This window comes from Mauremys reevesii, linkage group 4 (assembly GCF_016161935.1).
Source record: "Mauremys reevesii isolate NIE-2019 linkage group 4, ASM1616193v1, whole genome shotgun sequence".
In the NCBI taxonomy this organism is placed as follows: Eukaryota; Metazoa; Chordata; order Testudines; family Geoemydidae; genus Mauremys; species Mauremys reevesii.
The window spans coordinates 110,460,512-110,478,886 of NC_052626.1; the positions used below are offsets into that span (position 1 = coordinate 110,460,512).

The 18,375-nt window shown below is 43.3% G+C and overlaps 1 protein-coding gene across 14 annotated transcripts in view; it reads right to left on the minus strand.

The window, feature by feature from the left end:
- Positions 1-18,375, minus strand: part of TSPAN4 (tetraspanin 4) — a 645,425-nt gene that overhangs the window by 87,947 nt on the left and 539,103 nt on the right. For all 14 annotated transcript variants that reach the window (XM_039535294.1, XM_039535292.1, XM_039535300.1 and 11 more), the window contains one exon: positions 3,939-4,130. In XM_039535294.1, coding sequence (XP_039391228.1) covers positions 3,939-4,130 — 192 coding nt within the window. The remainder of the gene's footprint in view (positions 1-3,938; positions 4,131-18,375) is intronic.

Genomic DNA, 18,375 nt, shown 5'->3' on the forward strand with positions numbered 1-18,375 from the left:
CCACCCCCCCCCAGCCCAGAGCTCTCTCCTGCACCCCAAACCCTTCATCTCTAGCCCCATCTCTAAGCCTGTACCCCTAGATGGAGCCCTCACCCCCTCCCATGCCCCAACTACCTTCCCCAGCCTGAAGCCCCCTCCTGCACCCTGGACTCCTAATTTATGGCCGCATCCTGGAGCCCACACCCCAGCAGGGGAGAGCAGAAGGAAACAGATACTGTCGTTCGAGCAACATGAGGGGATGCAGTGCAGGTGATAGCAGCAGAAACTCTGATTTGGTCTCGGGAATACCCCATGTGTCTGCATGGTTTGCATAGTCCCAAGCTCGTCTCTAGATGCAGGTAAGAGGCTCTTGAAGGAGATTTCAAGAGAATTAGCTTGATGTGGAGTATGAGAGGAAGACAGTGAAGGATTTAGAAGAGAGAAACATATGGGCAGAGCAGCAGGAGCGTAAGAGGACTGTAACATTAGGGGAGCTTTACTGCCAGTTATGGTTAGTATTTCATGATCACATCTTACTCCCATGCTGTACTGAGAAGAGATTGGAGGGAGATAAATGAAACATGCTAACTGGAGATGTGCAGATATTCTACTGAGTGGAATCAGCATCTCTCCATGGATACTTTGGTGAAACCCAGATAGCTGCCAACTTGCCATACCCTTACAGTATTCCTGGAAATACTCCTCTAGCTTTGATGGCTGAAACTCCTTTTCTTTATGGCCTCCCCCAATTCCACCTTACCAGACTCCAACAGGGGCAGAATGCCACAGCCTTGTTTCCGACATGAGCCATGAAGAAGGAATACGCCTTCATCTTCAAACAACGCTATTGTTTCCCCTTTCATTTCAGAATCCAGTTAATAATTTCTTTGTTTTTAAGCCCAACATAAACTTGCTCCAGCCTTCTTCAAAGACTTTGCTGGTCTCTGCCACCCATCTAGCTCCCCATATTTGCCGCCTCTCTCATGGACCACTAGAGCTGGCTGATTCTCAGAAAAACGAATTAGTCAAATATGTTATTCAATGAAAAGCAGCAAATTTAATCAAGCAGTGTGTTCAATTAATAGTATTAAACCAGCTCTATCAGCCCACCCTAAACATACCTTTTCATCCTCACTGCAACTATTTATTATTTTAGGCTGGTATTTCTGAAATGGCTTAAAGGAGTTAGGTACTCTGATCCCATTGAAATCTAACGGGTATTGGATGCCTAAAACCCTTAGGCTCCTTTGGAAATCCCAGCTTGACTTTTTAAAAAATAGTTAGCCTGAGAGATGCTATTACCAAAACAAAATTCTACCATATTGTGCACGGTCTAAGAAATGTGTCACGGACATCACAGCCATGACAAACCTCTATCTGCAGTAATGTCACACCATTCAGAAAGGGCCAAGCAGACAGTCATCACAGGAATTAGGTTTAAATAAGAATAGACTTGAGGCTAGAAACAAGGCGAGATGTAAAGACTTGCCCTGGTAGACATCAAAGGGAGTTTACTCGCCCCTTTGATGATTGCTAAACACACTGTGAGTCGTGTGCAGACAAGATTTCCAACTCTTAACTGCTTTCCCATTGCCAAAATTAGCAGGCTTGTCCTGACACTCCATTGATTTCACAGGAACATTCCCACAGAAGGGAAAGTACAGAACTAACAGCGGAAAAGTTGAACAAAAACTCACTTTGTATGTTTTGGGGCAAGAGGTTGGGATTTTTAAAGGGCACCCAGATTGATTCCAACACCAGCCCTTTTTTGATAGAAGATCATCTTGGGAGTAACCGTGAAAATTGTGTTGCGTAAGGAAAGGGTGGCCTGGGATAGTACTTGATCATATATGGAGTGAACAAAGCTATATTAAATTAGTTACTTCAGTCAGTTACTGTGTTCATGAATTTATTTTGATTTATAATTTATCTAGGAAAAAACACACCTGTCCCAAGCTATAGATACTCCTGTGATTAATTAAAATTACAATTTAATCAAACCAAACCAGCAGCGTGAACCAGAATATTATAATAATAAATAATAAAGTAGAAACAGACCCATACAATACCCCATCTCGCCCACAAACAGCAGGCCTTGTTATCCCTTTCCCTCCCTAAAAGGCTAGCAGTGGGATTGTCAAAAGCACCCATGAGAGTTCTGAATCTCACTAACATTCAGCAGGAGCTGGTAACTAACTTAGGCTCCCCTGAAAATCCTAGACTTGGTAAAGGGATGATCCGTATATCAGATCCTGAAGGCCAACAGGTTTAAGCTATTTTCCACACTAAAAGATGGGGGAAGTAAGGTCCAAATCTGAGAGTCCATCCAGCGGATTTCCACCTAGACTCTACTCTGATGCTTCCACTAACTGGAAGCTGATCAAGATTTTTCCCCAACTCCAACAGGATAGGTAGACACCCGCTATCAACCCATAGGTGGTAATGATCAGTCCCTGACACTGGCACAATTTCTAGCTGCCTTGCCCCAATATGACCCCCAAAAGAGCAATGGGCTGTGTCCCAGAGCGAGCTGAGTACTCTGGCTGTGATCCAGCAAACATCTTAAGCACGTGAGTAATCCCATGGGACTTGGCACCTTGCCAGATAGAGTTGCATGAGCATGGAGTCAATAAGCATGTGGGTTAGCCACATGGCTGACATGACAGCCACATAACTTATTCAGAAAGTTGGTCACCCATGAGGCTATTAAAGTCGTCAAGCAGTCTCAGCCTCAGACCCTCCATCCCACCCTGGTAAAAAGGCCTTAAAGGCTTCTTGGTTTCAAGGGACATGGCTCATTTTAGTGCCAAAGTCACCTACATTCCACAGAAATGTGGTGCCCCTCACTTCCACTGTTAAAAAATACGTCAGAATCAAAGAATCATGAAACAGAGGCTATAGAAAGCCTTCTATACACTAAAGAAAGGGATCTTGCAGAACTAAAAATATTTTTACAAAATAATTTGTGTCCCCCTCATTTCTGGTCACTTTCACACACCTGACCCCACATTTGGGCCCTGGCAGGCTGAGGTGTGTGGTGGGAAACAACTTCAGCTCACACACAGACTTTGCAATGCAGCAGGGGAATCAGGTTACCAGGCCTAGTCCCAGCTTCACTCCACCTTGGGACACTGGATTCAATCCAGTTGTGGGGTGTGAAACCACTTATATTTAAGGCTGGATAAACAGTGTGGCCATAATGCCATGACCTCACTCATCCTCCTTTAGCCTCATGCTACACAAAATATTCACCCAATATTAACTGTAACTGGCACCAACTGTGGTAAACCAAAGCAGTGGCATCAAATCAGGTTTCAGTAAAACACAAGCAAGATCTGTGGCCTCAGTTAAATCTGGACTATCCACACCTTATTAACCCTTAACCTCTCATTTAACAACCTAACTCTTAGGTTGGGATCTTTGCTTGCCAACATCCCAACCTTTTAAGAGTTAACTACTGGCAAAACCAATGGTGGCATCAAGATTACACATCTCAATTCCAGTTTAGGCCAAACTCATAATTTCTCTCTGCGCTGCCTCCCCTCGTCAGTGATCCCCGCCTCAGGCCCTCATATCACCAGCCCCACTACAGTAGCTATTGAAGGGATGTAGCTGCTAAAGCTGGATGAATAAGGACAAGGAATTCAAGGGCATGTTGCAAAAGCCATCTAGGCAAATCCCTCAACCCCCAAGAAGCACACAAATGCACCACCACCATCACTAACCCCTCCCTTCTTGTGAGCGTCTCATCTTTGGAAGAAGTGTTAATAGAAGCAGGCGTGGTCAGGAATGACCTGGGAGATCAGAGAATGACTGAACCATGACTCATGCCTCGTCCCGGCCCAGAACTGACCAGTCTGCTTCTTAAATACTGTACATCACTCTAACGTGCATTGCAGTGACACCAGCATCAGGAAACAATGGACACCATTGCTGACCGCGCATGTCTTCATACTCACACTCAGCAGGAGGCCCTTGTTTTCTTTGATGGCACCTATACAGCCGACGAAGCCGATGATCATGACAAAAGTCCCTGTGACAATCAGCAGGTTGGCAGCCGACAGGGATGGGAAAGAAGAAGAGAGGGTAGCAAAGTTCCCTTGGGTAACAGCCAGCCAGATGCCAACTCCAAGGATCCCGCAGCCTCCCAGCTGGGAAAACAAAGAGAAACAAAGAAACTCTGTCAGAGTATCCATTATTAGGATTATTTTTATCATCTATATCACAGTAGTATCTAGAGGTCCCATTGTACTAGGCCCTGTGAGCGCGTGCGCGCACACACACACACACACACACACACACACACAGAGTAAGAGATCATTCCTACCCTAAACTGCTTTCAGAATAAATACACAAGACAGACAAAGGGTGGAGGAAAGAATAATTATTATCCCCATTTTACTGATGGGGAAACTCAGGCACCGAGACATGATGTGACCTGACCAAGACCATGCTGCATCTGTGGCAGAGTTGGAACCAAGATCTCCTGAGGCCCAGTCCAGTGTCTTAACCACAAGGGCAACCTCCTCCTCTCCCCTTCTCTGAGGGAAAAGCAGGCATTCTGGGAGGCAAGGGTGAAACTCCCATAATTTCTGGTCTGGTTGTGGGCCAAAATAGAGTGATCAGACAGCAACTGTGAAAAATCAGGACGGGGTAGGGGGTAATAGGAGCCTATATAAGAAAAAGACCCCAAAATCGGGACTCTCCCTATAAAATTGGGACATCTGGTCACCCTAGGCCAAAATATCCCCAGGCACTATTTAGGCAGCTCAGAGAACTGCACATAAAGCAGTGTGTGCTACACCCCCTCTGCCTCTTCCCCATGACACACAATCTCCCACTCCTGGCAAGCCCCCTACATCAAGGCTTGCAAGAGGGACTGCATAGTGCTCCTTACAGCTGTCCTAGGCAGTGCCTGTGCTAGGGAAATTCTCCATGGCCAATTAAGGGGGGAGGGGCTGTAGTGGGAGAGAGGATCCCTTCCCTAGTATTGCAAATAGTGACACTGATCACCCGTACTGTGGCCTAGTTACTTTGATAATTCAATTCTCAGCAGAGAACTTGAAGACTCCTTGGGCTGGTCTAGAACAGGATCAAGTGAGAAGCAATAGTACACGATTCCCCAGATACGTAAAAAGTGAAAAGGCTGCACTAAGGTGTGGGCAGGCGCCATCACAAAAACAACATCTCTGGTGGCTATATTCAGGGCCGCTCTACCATTTTTGCTGCCCCAAGCAAAAAAAGAAAAGAAAAGCCTCTTGGACTGCCGCCTGAACTGCCGAAGCAAAACAAAAATAAAATTAAAAAAAAAGCCGCTCAGACTGTGCTGCCCCAAGAATGGACGGAATGCCGCCCCTTAGCATGTGCCGCCCCAGGCATGTGCTTCCTCCGCTAGTGCCTGGAGCCGGCCCTGGCTATATTCACTGGGACTTTTTTAAAAATGTGTTCATTTATCAGCCTGCTGTTTATAATTGTGAGAAAGCCCACAGAATTGTAACAATTCAAGTAAAGTTGTGAAATTAAATAGACTTAAACAAAAGGGGATTTCATTTGATAACGGTCCCACAGCAGAGCATCACTTAGGTTTCTTTCAGTCTCTCTCTTTAAAATAACAGATTTTTTTATTGAGTTTTATAATTGCACTTTATTATCTAAAATCAATTAAAGGCTGGGAAAGAAACCATGTTTACATAGTAATAAGTCACATGTATCATTCTCTTTCAGATGCATATCAATTAAATCTGCATGAAGTGGGCGAACGTAATGCAAATCATGAACCAGGAAAGGGAAGAGAAAGAGCTAGCCACAAACTCAGGCATTAGATCTCAGAAATGGAAAAGAGAGAAGAAATCCAAGGAAACTGCAAAGTAATCTCTCAGTTCAAATACCTCTAATCAGTTATTTAGGGCTGGATTGTGCATCTGCACTGCCCCCATCCCCCTGAGGGCCAGTGCAGAGCCACACAGCTCAAGGCAAGGCTGAGGGAAGGTGCACAGACTGCACCATCTTTTTAGTATGTTTTAGCTGGTTCCCCCAGTTGCTCCCAACATCTTTGGCAGGGTGGTAAAGGGCTGTGGCAATACCTCACACCCGCCCCACAAGATCAACAGAGTGTCATACAGAGGAAATAGTCCTTGTGTTTCCCTCAAACACAGGGACTACAATTGTCCTTGGCCCTTGTGTGGGATGCCTGAATGTCAAACAGTTTCTTATGCTCCAAAAGATTTAGAAAACCTGACCTACAAGCAAAGGTTAAAAAAAAACAACAGGCCTGTTTCATCCAGAGAAAAGAAGACTGGAGGAGGGGGTGGACCTGATAACAGTCTTCCAATATTTTAAGGGCTGTTATAGAGAGGACTGTGATCAATTGTTCTCCATGTCCGCTGAAGGTGGGACAAGAAGCAATGGGCTTAATCTGAAGCAAGGGAGATTTAGCGTAGCTATTAGGAAACACTTTCTAACAAGGGTAGTTAAGCTCTGGAATAGGCTTCCAACGAAGGTTGGGGAGTCCCCATCATCGGAAGCTTTTAAAAACAAGTCGGACAAATACTTGTCAGGGATGGTCTAGGTTAACTTGGTCCTGCCACAGTGCACGGGGCTGGACTTAATGACTTCTCAAGGTCCCTTCCAGCGCTACATTTGTATGATTCTATCTCCTGCCACACACCCTGCACAAGAGCCAGGGACAATTCAGCCCATATGATTCCCCCAATTATATATAATATAGGTACACAATAACCAATCCATGCGTCGTGCGGTCATTGCCAAGATTTCCAAAGAGGTGTCGTTTGACTAAACAATTTGTGTTCATGCTTCAGGTACCACCCCTCCCCTTAGTCTCTGTTTAGTGTGCTTCAAGGAGGATGCAAATAACAGCAATGAAAATAAGCAAAGGAAACAACAGCTTAAGAAAAATCTCTTAAGCACAAAGGTCTATTAGACTGGAACAGCATCTACAGAGAATCCCAAAGCTGGACTCAGTTAAAATCAGACTGGTCAAAACAACTGAAATACACTCAGGACATTCCTGCCCTAGCAGGGAAGATAGGTGCAAATACCCCTTAGTTTTTTCTCTCTCTCTCCAATTTCTATGATTCAATGCCTCAGAATCAGCCTCTGAGCACGGGGCACAACAAGGCTACACAACTGTCTCAATAAGGCAGTAACGAGTGCAGATCCCCAGAAGCACTGGAGGCATCCATTTGCAATCCATTTAGCTATTATCTTTAATACAGTGCTTATGAAATTCCTAGGCACCAATAACATGCAGCATATGTCATCCCCGTATCATGGCACTTATCATCGTTATTTTGTTGCCTTGACTGATAGTGAACGTATATGACTGTACTTTGTAATCTGCATGAAGTGCGTCTCACTAGCAAGCATTATTATTCACGCAGCAACCGAAAGATTTGATTGCAGCAACCGTTCCAGCATCACCTGTTAAATTCTTTGCCATATGAAGGGCATAAAGGATATAAAGTCCTTCAAACACCATTGCCCCTAGGATCCTAGATTTCCCCCAAAACACCTCTAGTATCAGACTTTTAGTTATGAGTACATTGATCCTGCTCTCCCCACACCAGTACACGTTCAAACAGAAGCACTTGAACATGCAAATGCTGGGGTTTGCGGGTGTACGCATTTAGCCCAGAGCTGAAAACTTAAGGCCAGTTTGTCAGCCGGTGTACATCACCATAGCTCCATTAACTTCAATGGAGCTACACCAATTTATACCAGCTGACAATCAGGCCCAAGTCTTCAGACTTCTAAAAGGAAAAGTTGATTGACCAAAGCTGACAGTCTGGAGACAATCGCACCAGCATTCCAGTGTCTTGGGAATGACTCTTTCAGCAAGAGGCCCAATTAACTCACTCTGACTCACACCAGGGGATTGCACAAAGCCCTTCTCATGGGAAATGACAACCATGCCCAATCCTTCTTACTGCAGTTCCGTTCATTCCTCCCACATTCCAAACCGTTCTCTCCTTCCAGTGCCCCACATCAAAACCACTACATGGCAAGCTCTGTCCTGAGAGGCAGGGACTCCCTTTAGAGCTAAGCAATGCAGCTTTTAAAAACCCTGATACCACAAAGCACTTAAGCACACTCCCCATTCATCAAAACACTTAGGTGTATGCTTAATTGTAAGCGTGTGTTTATGTCCCCTTGACTTCATCAGCACTTAAGCATTTGCTTACGCACTTTCCTTAATAGCAGCCTAAAGGTCTGATCCAAAGCCCACTGATGTCAATGGGAGTCTTCCAGTGGGCTTTGAGTCTGGCCCCAACTGACCAAATGGACTGTTGCTGAGCAACGAGATACACTGGCCCTCACCATTCTCTGAGTACAAGCTGCTACCTCTGCCATCCTGAGAGTCTGTGGATTTGAGAGACCTTGTTTATTTACATTATAGATTTTGAAGCAAAGAGAGACTAACGTAAAAGTTTTGTTGCAGTTGATTCCCTGCTGCCTGCCTGTCTGTTTTGATTTCTACTTGACATCTGAGGAGCTGCAATTTATGGATAATTTTACTCGGTTATTTATGCTGTTTTTTTCCTCCTTGTTTGTGCCAAACACTTGGAGGAAGAGTGATGAGATGATAGCTCTTGACAGCTTTCAGGGCTTGCGGTGATGTGAAATAAAACAAAAACAAAACCACTAACGGGGCTGCTTTTGATAGCTTTCCTGTGTTCAGGAAGGCTCCAAAATTGTTGTGGTTAAAGGAGATACTAATCACTGAAACAAAAGAGTGTCAGAAAGACTGTGGCAGTGGTGTGATATATTGGCAAATAAATACAAGCCCTTATTGAGTTCATGTGGCAGGTGAGAGACAGGACCTGCTTATCACAGATGACGCCATATGCCAGATTTCTGATTATGGCTTCACTCATTCTCCTTTGAATTAAAAAATTTATAACATTTTGCCCAATTATTTTTGATGTACCATTCCTTTGCCAATGGCACCCCAAAAATTAATCTCAAGACAAGATCTGAAACTGATCACAGCTCATCTTAGCAAGGTTTTGTTTCCATAATTATATACTTTATCCTTCTGTAGCACATTTCCTTCAAAAACCTGACAGTACTCAGAGGAGAAAGATAATTTTGTGGTTAAAGCACTGCACTGGGACCCAGGAGATTTGGGTTCAATTCTTGGCTCTGCCACACACTTCCTGTTGTGAATCTTAGACAAGTCGCTTGATGTCTCTTTGCCGTAGTTTGCCAACTGTAAATTGGGGATGACAATCCTTCTGTTATCCATGTTGTCTATTTTTGTAGAAGATTGACAGCTGCTCAGAGCAGACTGTTTCTAACTATGGATATGCACAGTGACGAGGACAACTAGGCCTTGATCTTGGCTGGACTTTCTTGGCACTACTATAACACACATAATAAAGCATTTCACAAAGATTAGCTAATCCCCTCAGCACCCCAAGTGGGATAGAGATTATTACTACACCTCTACCTCGATATAATGCTGTCCTTGGAGCCAAAAAATCTTACCGCTTTATAGGTGAAACCGTGTTATATTGAACTTGCTTTGATCCACTGGAGTGTGCAGCCCCACCCCCCTGGAGCACTGCTTTACCGTGTTGCATCCAAATTCATGTTATATCAGGTGGTGTTATATCGAGGTAGCGGTGTACCTACTTATTATCCCCAAGCGTAACCTTTGACAGAGAGAGGTTAAGGGATATAACTGTGGTCCAAGGGTCACTAGCAGACCTAGGAAGGAAATGTAGGGGCTTGAATCTACTCTCACTGAGCCCAAGAGAGAATCCAGAGAAACTCCACTGAACACAATTTCACCAGTGTAAATCTGTCTGTGTATGTGATCAGTCTACAGTCCTAGGAGTCCTGACACTCACGTCCTGTGCTCAAATGACTAGACAACACCTTTTTCCAATAGTCCCAGCCATGAGATCTCAGCCATGCTTGGACCAGGAATGCATAATTACTAACTTCACGCAGGTGGCAGGCACCACTCTTCAGTGTGCCTTGCTCGCCAGATCTCAGTTGAGAGACAGGGTACCAAATTACGCCTCACTGTATTTAACAATGCCTTGCATGAGAGAACACACTGTGGTCTCTTCACTGTGTGTTGCTAAACTAATAATGGAATTTAACTCCTTGTGTGCCTATAGCCCACAGCACACAATAGGTCCTTGGAAGCAGCATACACATTAGGACTAGATGAACAGTAAGAATCTAGCCTATTTCAGGAGCTATAGGGATTACAGTGCCTGTAGAGAGACATCTATGTTTTAATACAAAATAGGCCCATTGTTCAAAACAATGGCTAATGCTGCTGCGAGACTCCCCAGAGATGTAATGTGCACATATCAAACTGTGGGCCCAGTTCACCAATCCAACCCATGTACACTAGGTACCAATTATGCTGAAGTCAGTGGAGTTCTAGGGAAGTGAATTGAGCCTGCAAAAAAGGAGAATTAGGCCCCGCATGTTTGTGCAGCGAGTCTTGCATGCTGTGCAAACTGCAAGAACAAAGAGAAAATGATTTAAGTGTTCTCCTTTTGTGCATAAGCAAAAAGAGAGGAAAGAGCTCAATAGCTGTGTCTGTACCAGGCTCCTCCGAGCTGGCTCCAACTGCACTCATTCCTTGGCCTCTTTGAAGGGGACCAGAGGTATATGATATTCATCAGTTGTAGAAGGAGCAAATACTGAAAAAAATCAGTAAGAGCCCCTTTTCTTGACACCCTCCTCCCCCGCTTTCCTTTTCCTCTTAAAATAGCAGTGAGCAGTTTCTTGCCTGGAGCTTTAGAATATGCCCAGCCAAAACCCCTCTCTTGCACAATCAGAAAGAAACTAGAAGCATCTACGTTAAGTTTACATGACATTAAAAGGACCACCTCGTCCCAACTGAGAGACTCCCCACTCTCAGCTTAGACACTCAGGACATCCACAGCAGGACATCCAGAAGGCAAATAGACTCAGCTTCTGTCAGGAGCAAATTCCAGAGTGAAGAGCGCGCCACTGAACATGCCCAGCACTCAGCCCTCAATTACGTAAGCCTAGGGACTCTCACATCAAGCTCTCCAGCAGGTTCAACTACCTGGCTAAAATGCTGGGAGAAAAGTGCTCCCTGAAATAATTTGCACCAAAACTAATCAAAATGAATATTCTGAACTGCACCTAGAAATAAACTGGCAGCTAGTGCACCCTCTAGTGAGCTGGAGTCCTGTGTTCCCTGCAAGATGTACTGCTAAGTAAGGGCTGGATTGAAATCTTGTAAATCCAGCCTGAGGAAGGAACCACACTTCCCCAGGAGCAGAGCCCAGCATATTGTGAGTCAGAGTCGCAGTCCCTTTCCTGCTTCCCCCATGCTCCTGGCGGAGGGAAGTCATTTCTGTCAGCCCTTTTGCAGGCACAGGTTGCTCCCCCTCGGCGCCAGCTCTGATGCATGGACTGTTGCATTGCATGGGAGTGGAACCAAATCTCTACCCACACCCTGGCCATAGCCACCCACTGCCTGCCAACCTGCACAAGAGAGAAAGCAACATCTTAGTGGCAATTGCTCTCCCTTCTGCACAGGTTTCAGTGATATGGGTAGACCATGCAACTGAATAAGGGGGATCTTTATGTCCCTTCCTCCCCTGCATAGGCATGCAGCAGGGCTCATAACTGAGTCCTAAGTAGCTAGGTGCATTCAGTACCACCAAATGGTCTTCAAGTTTAGTTCCAAGTACCGTGCACGGTTTAGTCTGGTGGTGACAAAGGCATGGACAGTTATAGCAAGGTTCAAAACTGAAGGTAACATCCCACTAAGCAAGCAAAGATAAAATCTCTCTCTCTGACTGACACACACACACACACACACACACACACACACACTCTCTCTCTTTGGGTGGGAAAACGGCCTGTAGAATTAGATCTTTAGAATAATTCTAATGGGTTAGAAAATAAATTATTCAGGCTTCAGCACATACGTTTAAAATTGATCTTACAGCACTGTCAACAAAAGTAATTCCAAGCAGCCCCAGATACATGCATGCAACTGGAGGAATTAATTCTGCAGCTACAGCTACTCGCTTACGATATAGTGGGAGAAATTGCCTCATTGTTCATCATAATAGCCCTGGTGTCCTTAAGTGATTTTTTATTGGTTTTATTGCATAGAAAATGCATCTAATCAAGGATTTTCATGTTGTATCTGATTAGGATCAACACACCCTATCTCATCGTTTAGATAGATGTTCTTTTGCATTTAAAAAAAAATCAACTGATATTGGTCGTACATTACGCTCAGATTATTTGGTTTTGCAGTAAAACTAATTCACATATTCAGATATTATTATTATTTGTGTTTATAAACTAACAGGCGAATCGTGTTAGCCTCTTAGAATCACACTGGCTATAAAGTCATTTCCTGAATGCATACGCTATCACCGCTTTAACTACAAAGCAGAATAAAAGTATACAATGGAACAGTAATGTCATAGTATTAACATTGTTAGTAATAGTTATTGGTCTAAATAACATAAGGCATACCTAAGCTATTGTTCCCTTTATTCCTCCAACAGCTCTGGTTTGTCACAGACATATTCAAAAGAAATGAGAACCCTTCATTATAAAACAGCTTCTTCCTCTGTGCTGATCACAACTTGTTAGAGAAGTACATGTGGGGGACCTGCCAGTGGTTCATCCAGATGAGGTGACACTTTAGAGGTTATCTATTATGGAGAAGAAAGGGTTTGGGAGGGGGCCACACAACTGACTAGCTCTTCCTTTGGGAAATGGGGTTCAAATCAGCAATTAAGCACAAGTGGAATATGTCAGGTGGACTCAGTCAGATAGCCTTGTGGACATTTGTCCATCCCACAAAAATCTCACTGGAGTGTGGCACTTGTTTGTTCAGTGTGGACCTAGGACTGAAATAGCAGAGCATGTCAATATGGCATGAATGGGATGCTTTCGCAGAACTGCTGGGGAAGGTGACAACTCATACAGGCCTCCATACCTACATTCAGCTAACGCTATGTCTCTTACTTTCCAAGCTCTGAAATTCACCAAACGTTATGGAAAAGAGGGGAAGGACAGTCATCTGGTTAAGGGTATGAATTGAGATCTAGGAGATCTGGGTTCAATTTCCTGCTCTTCCACAGAATGACTGTGGGAAAATTACTTAATCTCTCAGTGCCTTGACTCACCATCTATAAAATAAGCATAATAATCCTTTCTCCCACCTCTTGTTTAATTAGATTGTCTGGGCAGGAGAGGGACTGGTTTTTACTGTGTGTATTTACGGTACCTAACACAATGGGACCCTGATCGTCTCTGGGGCTTTTAGCAATAATAGTAAGTAAGTAAATAAATAAATAAACAAACAACGAAATACATAAAATTAGAAAAAGATTCTGAAAATGTTTTGGTTAGTGGGGACATGATCCTTTCCTTCATCCCCTGAGCTTGAGCTCTTATCTCTTTTGCAGAGTTCAACAGATCTAGCAACTGTTTCCTGGCTACATCAAAATCCATTTAAAACATCCATACTAGAGCAAAATTCTCCATGTAACACCCTGAGAACTGGATTATTCTATTCAGATACTGCCCTGAATAGGGAGTTGCAGGAACTTCATTGTCTGTGAGAAGGAGCTCAGGGAGGGATTGTCTCTCAAACCAGCACAATACCTGTCTTCACTCCCTGATATTCAGACAATTCCATCCTATGTTATTGAGGTTCTTAGACCATGCCCATCACTAGGTCATCTGAATGCCTTCCAGTGATACTATCCTTTAGTGCACGCTCTACCCATTCTTGTGCTCTACAGACCACTGGGAGGAGGGAGCAAGGCTTCTGAAGTCTCTTTCATGCTCTTGAGGGTGAATGGAGCTAGCAGTCCCTTGCGTTTCCCAGGTTTAGATACTCCAGTTCCCCTGGCCCTTGTGTAAGGTTCCTTTTCCTCTCATTCTGGGCATCGCCACGAGGGCAAGGGACAATCTGGGTCTAAAGCGTTGGCTGTAATGAGATTGACTTGGTTTGGAAAGATAACTACAACAGAACAGTTAAAGGTATCAATTGCCCTGCTCACACAGAGCAGAAGAGCCATTTTGAGGTGAAGGCCTAAATAGATACCCTAGGGGAAAATAAAAGCCTGAGTATTTCAGACATAACTTATTATGCGGTGACAAACTAATGGGAAATGGAGCACTCGAGAAGGAGACATCTCTGCTGTAAACTGAATGAATGTGTCACCTCCATCACGAAGCACGCGTTATTTGTTTTACACTACCTGGGACTAAAGACACTGAGTTTTTCTCTTACCTGCATTGGGTAACTACTTACTAATGCCAGCATGTTTGGAGGGAGCGGCTGAAGGATTTGTAGCCACTAGGAGACAACTCTTCAAGATCTCCAACGTTATGTGACTTAGCATATCTAAATGACGAAGGTAAGCTATGGAGATGAACACAATGGGCCAGACCCCAGCTGGTGTAAACTGGTGTCACTCCATTGAGTTGAGTATTCACTATCCTGAAATGCTAAACTTGCCATCTTCTCCCATTTCAGAGACAAATGATAATACAAGCCCCACCCTCCTTCCCTCCCCACCACCAGTTTGAATGTGAACTTTCTAGTGCAATTTTAATTTCTTGCTTCATTCGTCTAGCACCAGCCTATTCTCAGGGGTGGGGGGCTGCAGACATGCAATTAGTTAAACCGCTCCTAATCCTGCTACTCGCCTAGCTGTAATTCAGCTCTGATTGTTGCACCTGGGAGAATGCTACTCTTCTTAAATCAAACAACAGAAATCCCCAATGTAATTAGCTACAAATCAAAATCTCTCTCTTTCTTGCTCAGATCCATTAGGCATATAAACCATATTTCCTTACAGATGGGCACAGGAATCCAATGGAGGTTTGTCTTACTCCAAAATTACCAGTGGTGAGGGAGTCCTCTACTGGCCTGACACGCAGACAATTTGTTACAATTTCTGCACTTTTGATCTGTGACAGTTGCAAGCATATGCTAGATGAGGTGCCTACAAGAAATGGATTCCAGTTTCATCACTGATTCTGAGAGTCACTCTCTGAACTAGAAACAATACTTGCACCAAATGCGTTCTGCACTCGAGTCATGATACACTGAACAGATCAAAGGAATTTTAACTGTGAGCCTTCTAAACACACAATTCCTCCTCCTTTCTACTGCTGTCACCCCTGCTTCAACCCCTTGGGTGAGCGTTTCAAAACAGCTTAAGGGAGCTGGATGCATGGGGCAGATCCTCAGTGTATATGAGGATAGCTCATTCATTCATAGCTCCATTGCCCCACAATTCCTATGAAAATCAAAGGGAAGTGGCTATCCAAATCCTCTAGGCAGTTATGAAGATATCTGCTCTTATTTTAAAGTACTGGGCAGCCTTTCTAGAGCGATGTTAATGCTCATGTGAACAGGAATGCTTCAGGAGGGCTGGTGGAGCACAGTGAATGAAAGTCCTACCCTTTCCACAATAAAATCAGCCATGTTTGCAAATGAAAATGAGTCTGGTAGTCTCAATATAATTCCTGGTGAACATCTATCTAGGGCAGTGGTTTTCAACCAGCGGTCCACAGACTATGTCTTAGATTTTCAAAGGGGTCTGCACCTCCATTCAAAAAATGTTAGGGGTCTGCAAATGAAAAAATGTTGAAAACCACTGGTCTATGGGCACAACACAGCATAAGTGTCTCTAGTGTATTTCAACCCAGGATTGCAACAATAGGATGTACCACTTGAGCTGTAGGGGAAAATTTTGCAATGTGCAAGGCTGCTCTAAATAGGACTATAGCCTGGGCAATCCATTCCTCACTAAATTCACTTTAACTTGTAATTCCATTGCTTCCAAAACACACACTGCCTCAGCTCAGAACAAAAGTGCCAACTCCACCCGGCATGGAGCTGATAATTCCATGTCAATAATGCGTCACAATGCAGATATGCCTCTACTACCAGGTTCAGGGCTTCATTTTAAAAACGAAATATATTTCTTGCTGGATTTTTTTTTATGTTGGTATTTTATTTTGCTTGGTTGTCATTTTATGTTGCTGTTGTCTTGTTGCACTGAGATTCCTGCAACCCCTAGGTAAGGACTTTCAGATGGATAGGACTGAGTTAGGCACAGAGCATTACAGCTGCCACTCCTTGCAGTTCTGCAGATGATAAACAGAGCACAGGGATTAAAAATTAAAAGCTCTATGAAACTAAATCTTTGGCCTGCCATCCCACTTCCTTTTCATCTGGTTGAAAAATGAATTTATAACAGCAAAAAGCTACAATTTGCAATGCTGATAAAACTCTGAGCTTGAAACATGGGCCATTATTTACATACGCACCAGACAAACTCCTTCAAAAGTTACTAGTTTAGATCCTCAGCTGGGATAAATCAGTGTGGCTCCAATAAAATCATTGCACTAATTTACATCAGCTGAGGATCTGGCCCATGGTGTTGTCTTAAACATCAATACCTTGAATGGCAGGGTAATGTGCTGCTTTCCCTGTTTCTGAAATGAACCTCCTGCCCAGCAGTGCAATCTGCTGCTTTCCATTGTGCTGAGCATTAATTGAAAGGGAAGTTCAGTGGGTCATTATCCATGGTCCTGAAATCTATTATCCCGCATAGTGCAATGTGTCTTATTCCAGGTTTGTGGGTGGAAGGGCTTGTTTGTTTGTTGTTTATCTGGAGTTTACTGCAGAGTACACCGACTACTTATACCTGTGATCCTGAACTGTATCAAGTCTGTCACAACAACATCCTGCTCTCTGCATCCTTGATCCTCAGTGCCCTTTCTGGCAGTGTAATCTGTTGTCACCTGTTCCAAGCAATGCATCTCTGCAATTTATATTGTTATTTTATTTCCTTTGAATAAAATGTAGCCCATAAGTTAAGCTTTCTTTCGGGAGCTTTGGTATTTGCCAGGCTAATACACCGTGCTACGCATTTTCTTGTCAGTCCTAAAAATTCTACAAATAACTCAGCAGGCCACTAAAAGGGCCTTTGTTTTGATAGTATCAATAACAGCCACATTTAAAATTACACTTTTCTAGTTTCCATTGGTGAAGTAATGTCCTCTCCAGAAATTCATTACTCTTCTTCTGCCTAATTAACCTTCCAAGTTGCACTCCTGTATAATCAAAGAAATATATTTGAGTACAAATAGTGACATCAAAATAAAGGAAAGGAAATTAGAATGCTGTGTTTATGTTCCTATTGGGAAAGTGTACCAGAGGTTATTAGGTTGATCTCTGATGTATTAGTAGCATTCCTCTAAGGTAGGTTCATTCCTCTAAGATATATTCCCCATGTCAATTGCATTTGCAAGCAGAACAAAACTACAATACCTGTAACTTAATCATATCCAATCCAAAAATGTATGTGGTGTTCCTTGTACAAAAACTTATTGAAGCTGTCTTGGTTGGGGCTCAGAGACCCCAATTCAGCAGAGCAATTAATCACATGCTTAAGTCCATCCTTGTTCAGCAAAGCATTTCATCATGTTAAGTACCATTGACTTTAATTAGTAATTTCTGTAGTATGCTTAATTGCACCATACTGCAAAGCATATCAATGACTGAGGATGCAAAAATGCAGAAAGATAACAGATGAAGATGGCCTACAGTGGCAGTGTTACACATGAAAGATTAAAAAATTATCTCAGAGTGGTTTGAAATTGATACTTATCAATGCCACGAGTATCTAATTTGGAAATTTGCCTAAACTTTAATTCACATGGAGGTATGATAAGTAAAGCACTGAGTTAATAACAACTTAACTGAAAATGCAAAGCAAATGCATGTATTAGAACGAGATCACAAAATGATTAAGAACTGAGAAAAAGATTATACGTCTGCTTCAGGTTCTAGTTTTAATTGACGCAAAATTGAAAATGTTAAAGCTTATTCATCTGCTCCTCAAATGTCATTTCCAAATCTACCTGGGATGGTCATAATGAAATCAGTATAGTTGGAAAGAGAGAGATGTGTACAAGCTCTGAAATCTGAATCCAACAGAGGAAGTGAATGCTGTTTTGAAAAGGCAAACAGAATTGGAAGGATACAGGTTGTGGTCTGGAGCTCCTATGTTCTGAAACGTGATCCAAAAGGTCTCAAACACAGTCTTTAAAATAACACAAAACAGTGTAATGACACCACTGCAAATGTTGGCAAGGCCACATCTGGACATCTGTGTCCAGTTCTGGTCAGTCACTTTAAAAAAGCCATAGCAGAGGAGATTGAAAAGAGAAATGAAAACTATGGGATTTAAGGTATGAGATGGACTTACACATAATGCAAAAAGCATGATGGTTGCAAAGGAGATGAACTAGAGGGGACTTACTTACAGGATCCTGCAGTATGCTGAAAGGAAGAATGGTCCAGTGATTGGGGCAGCAGCC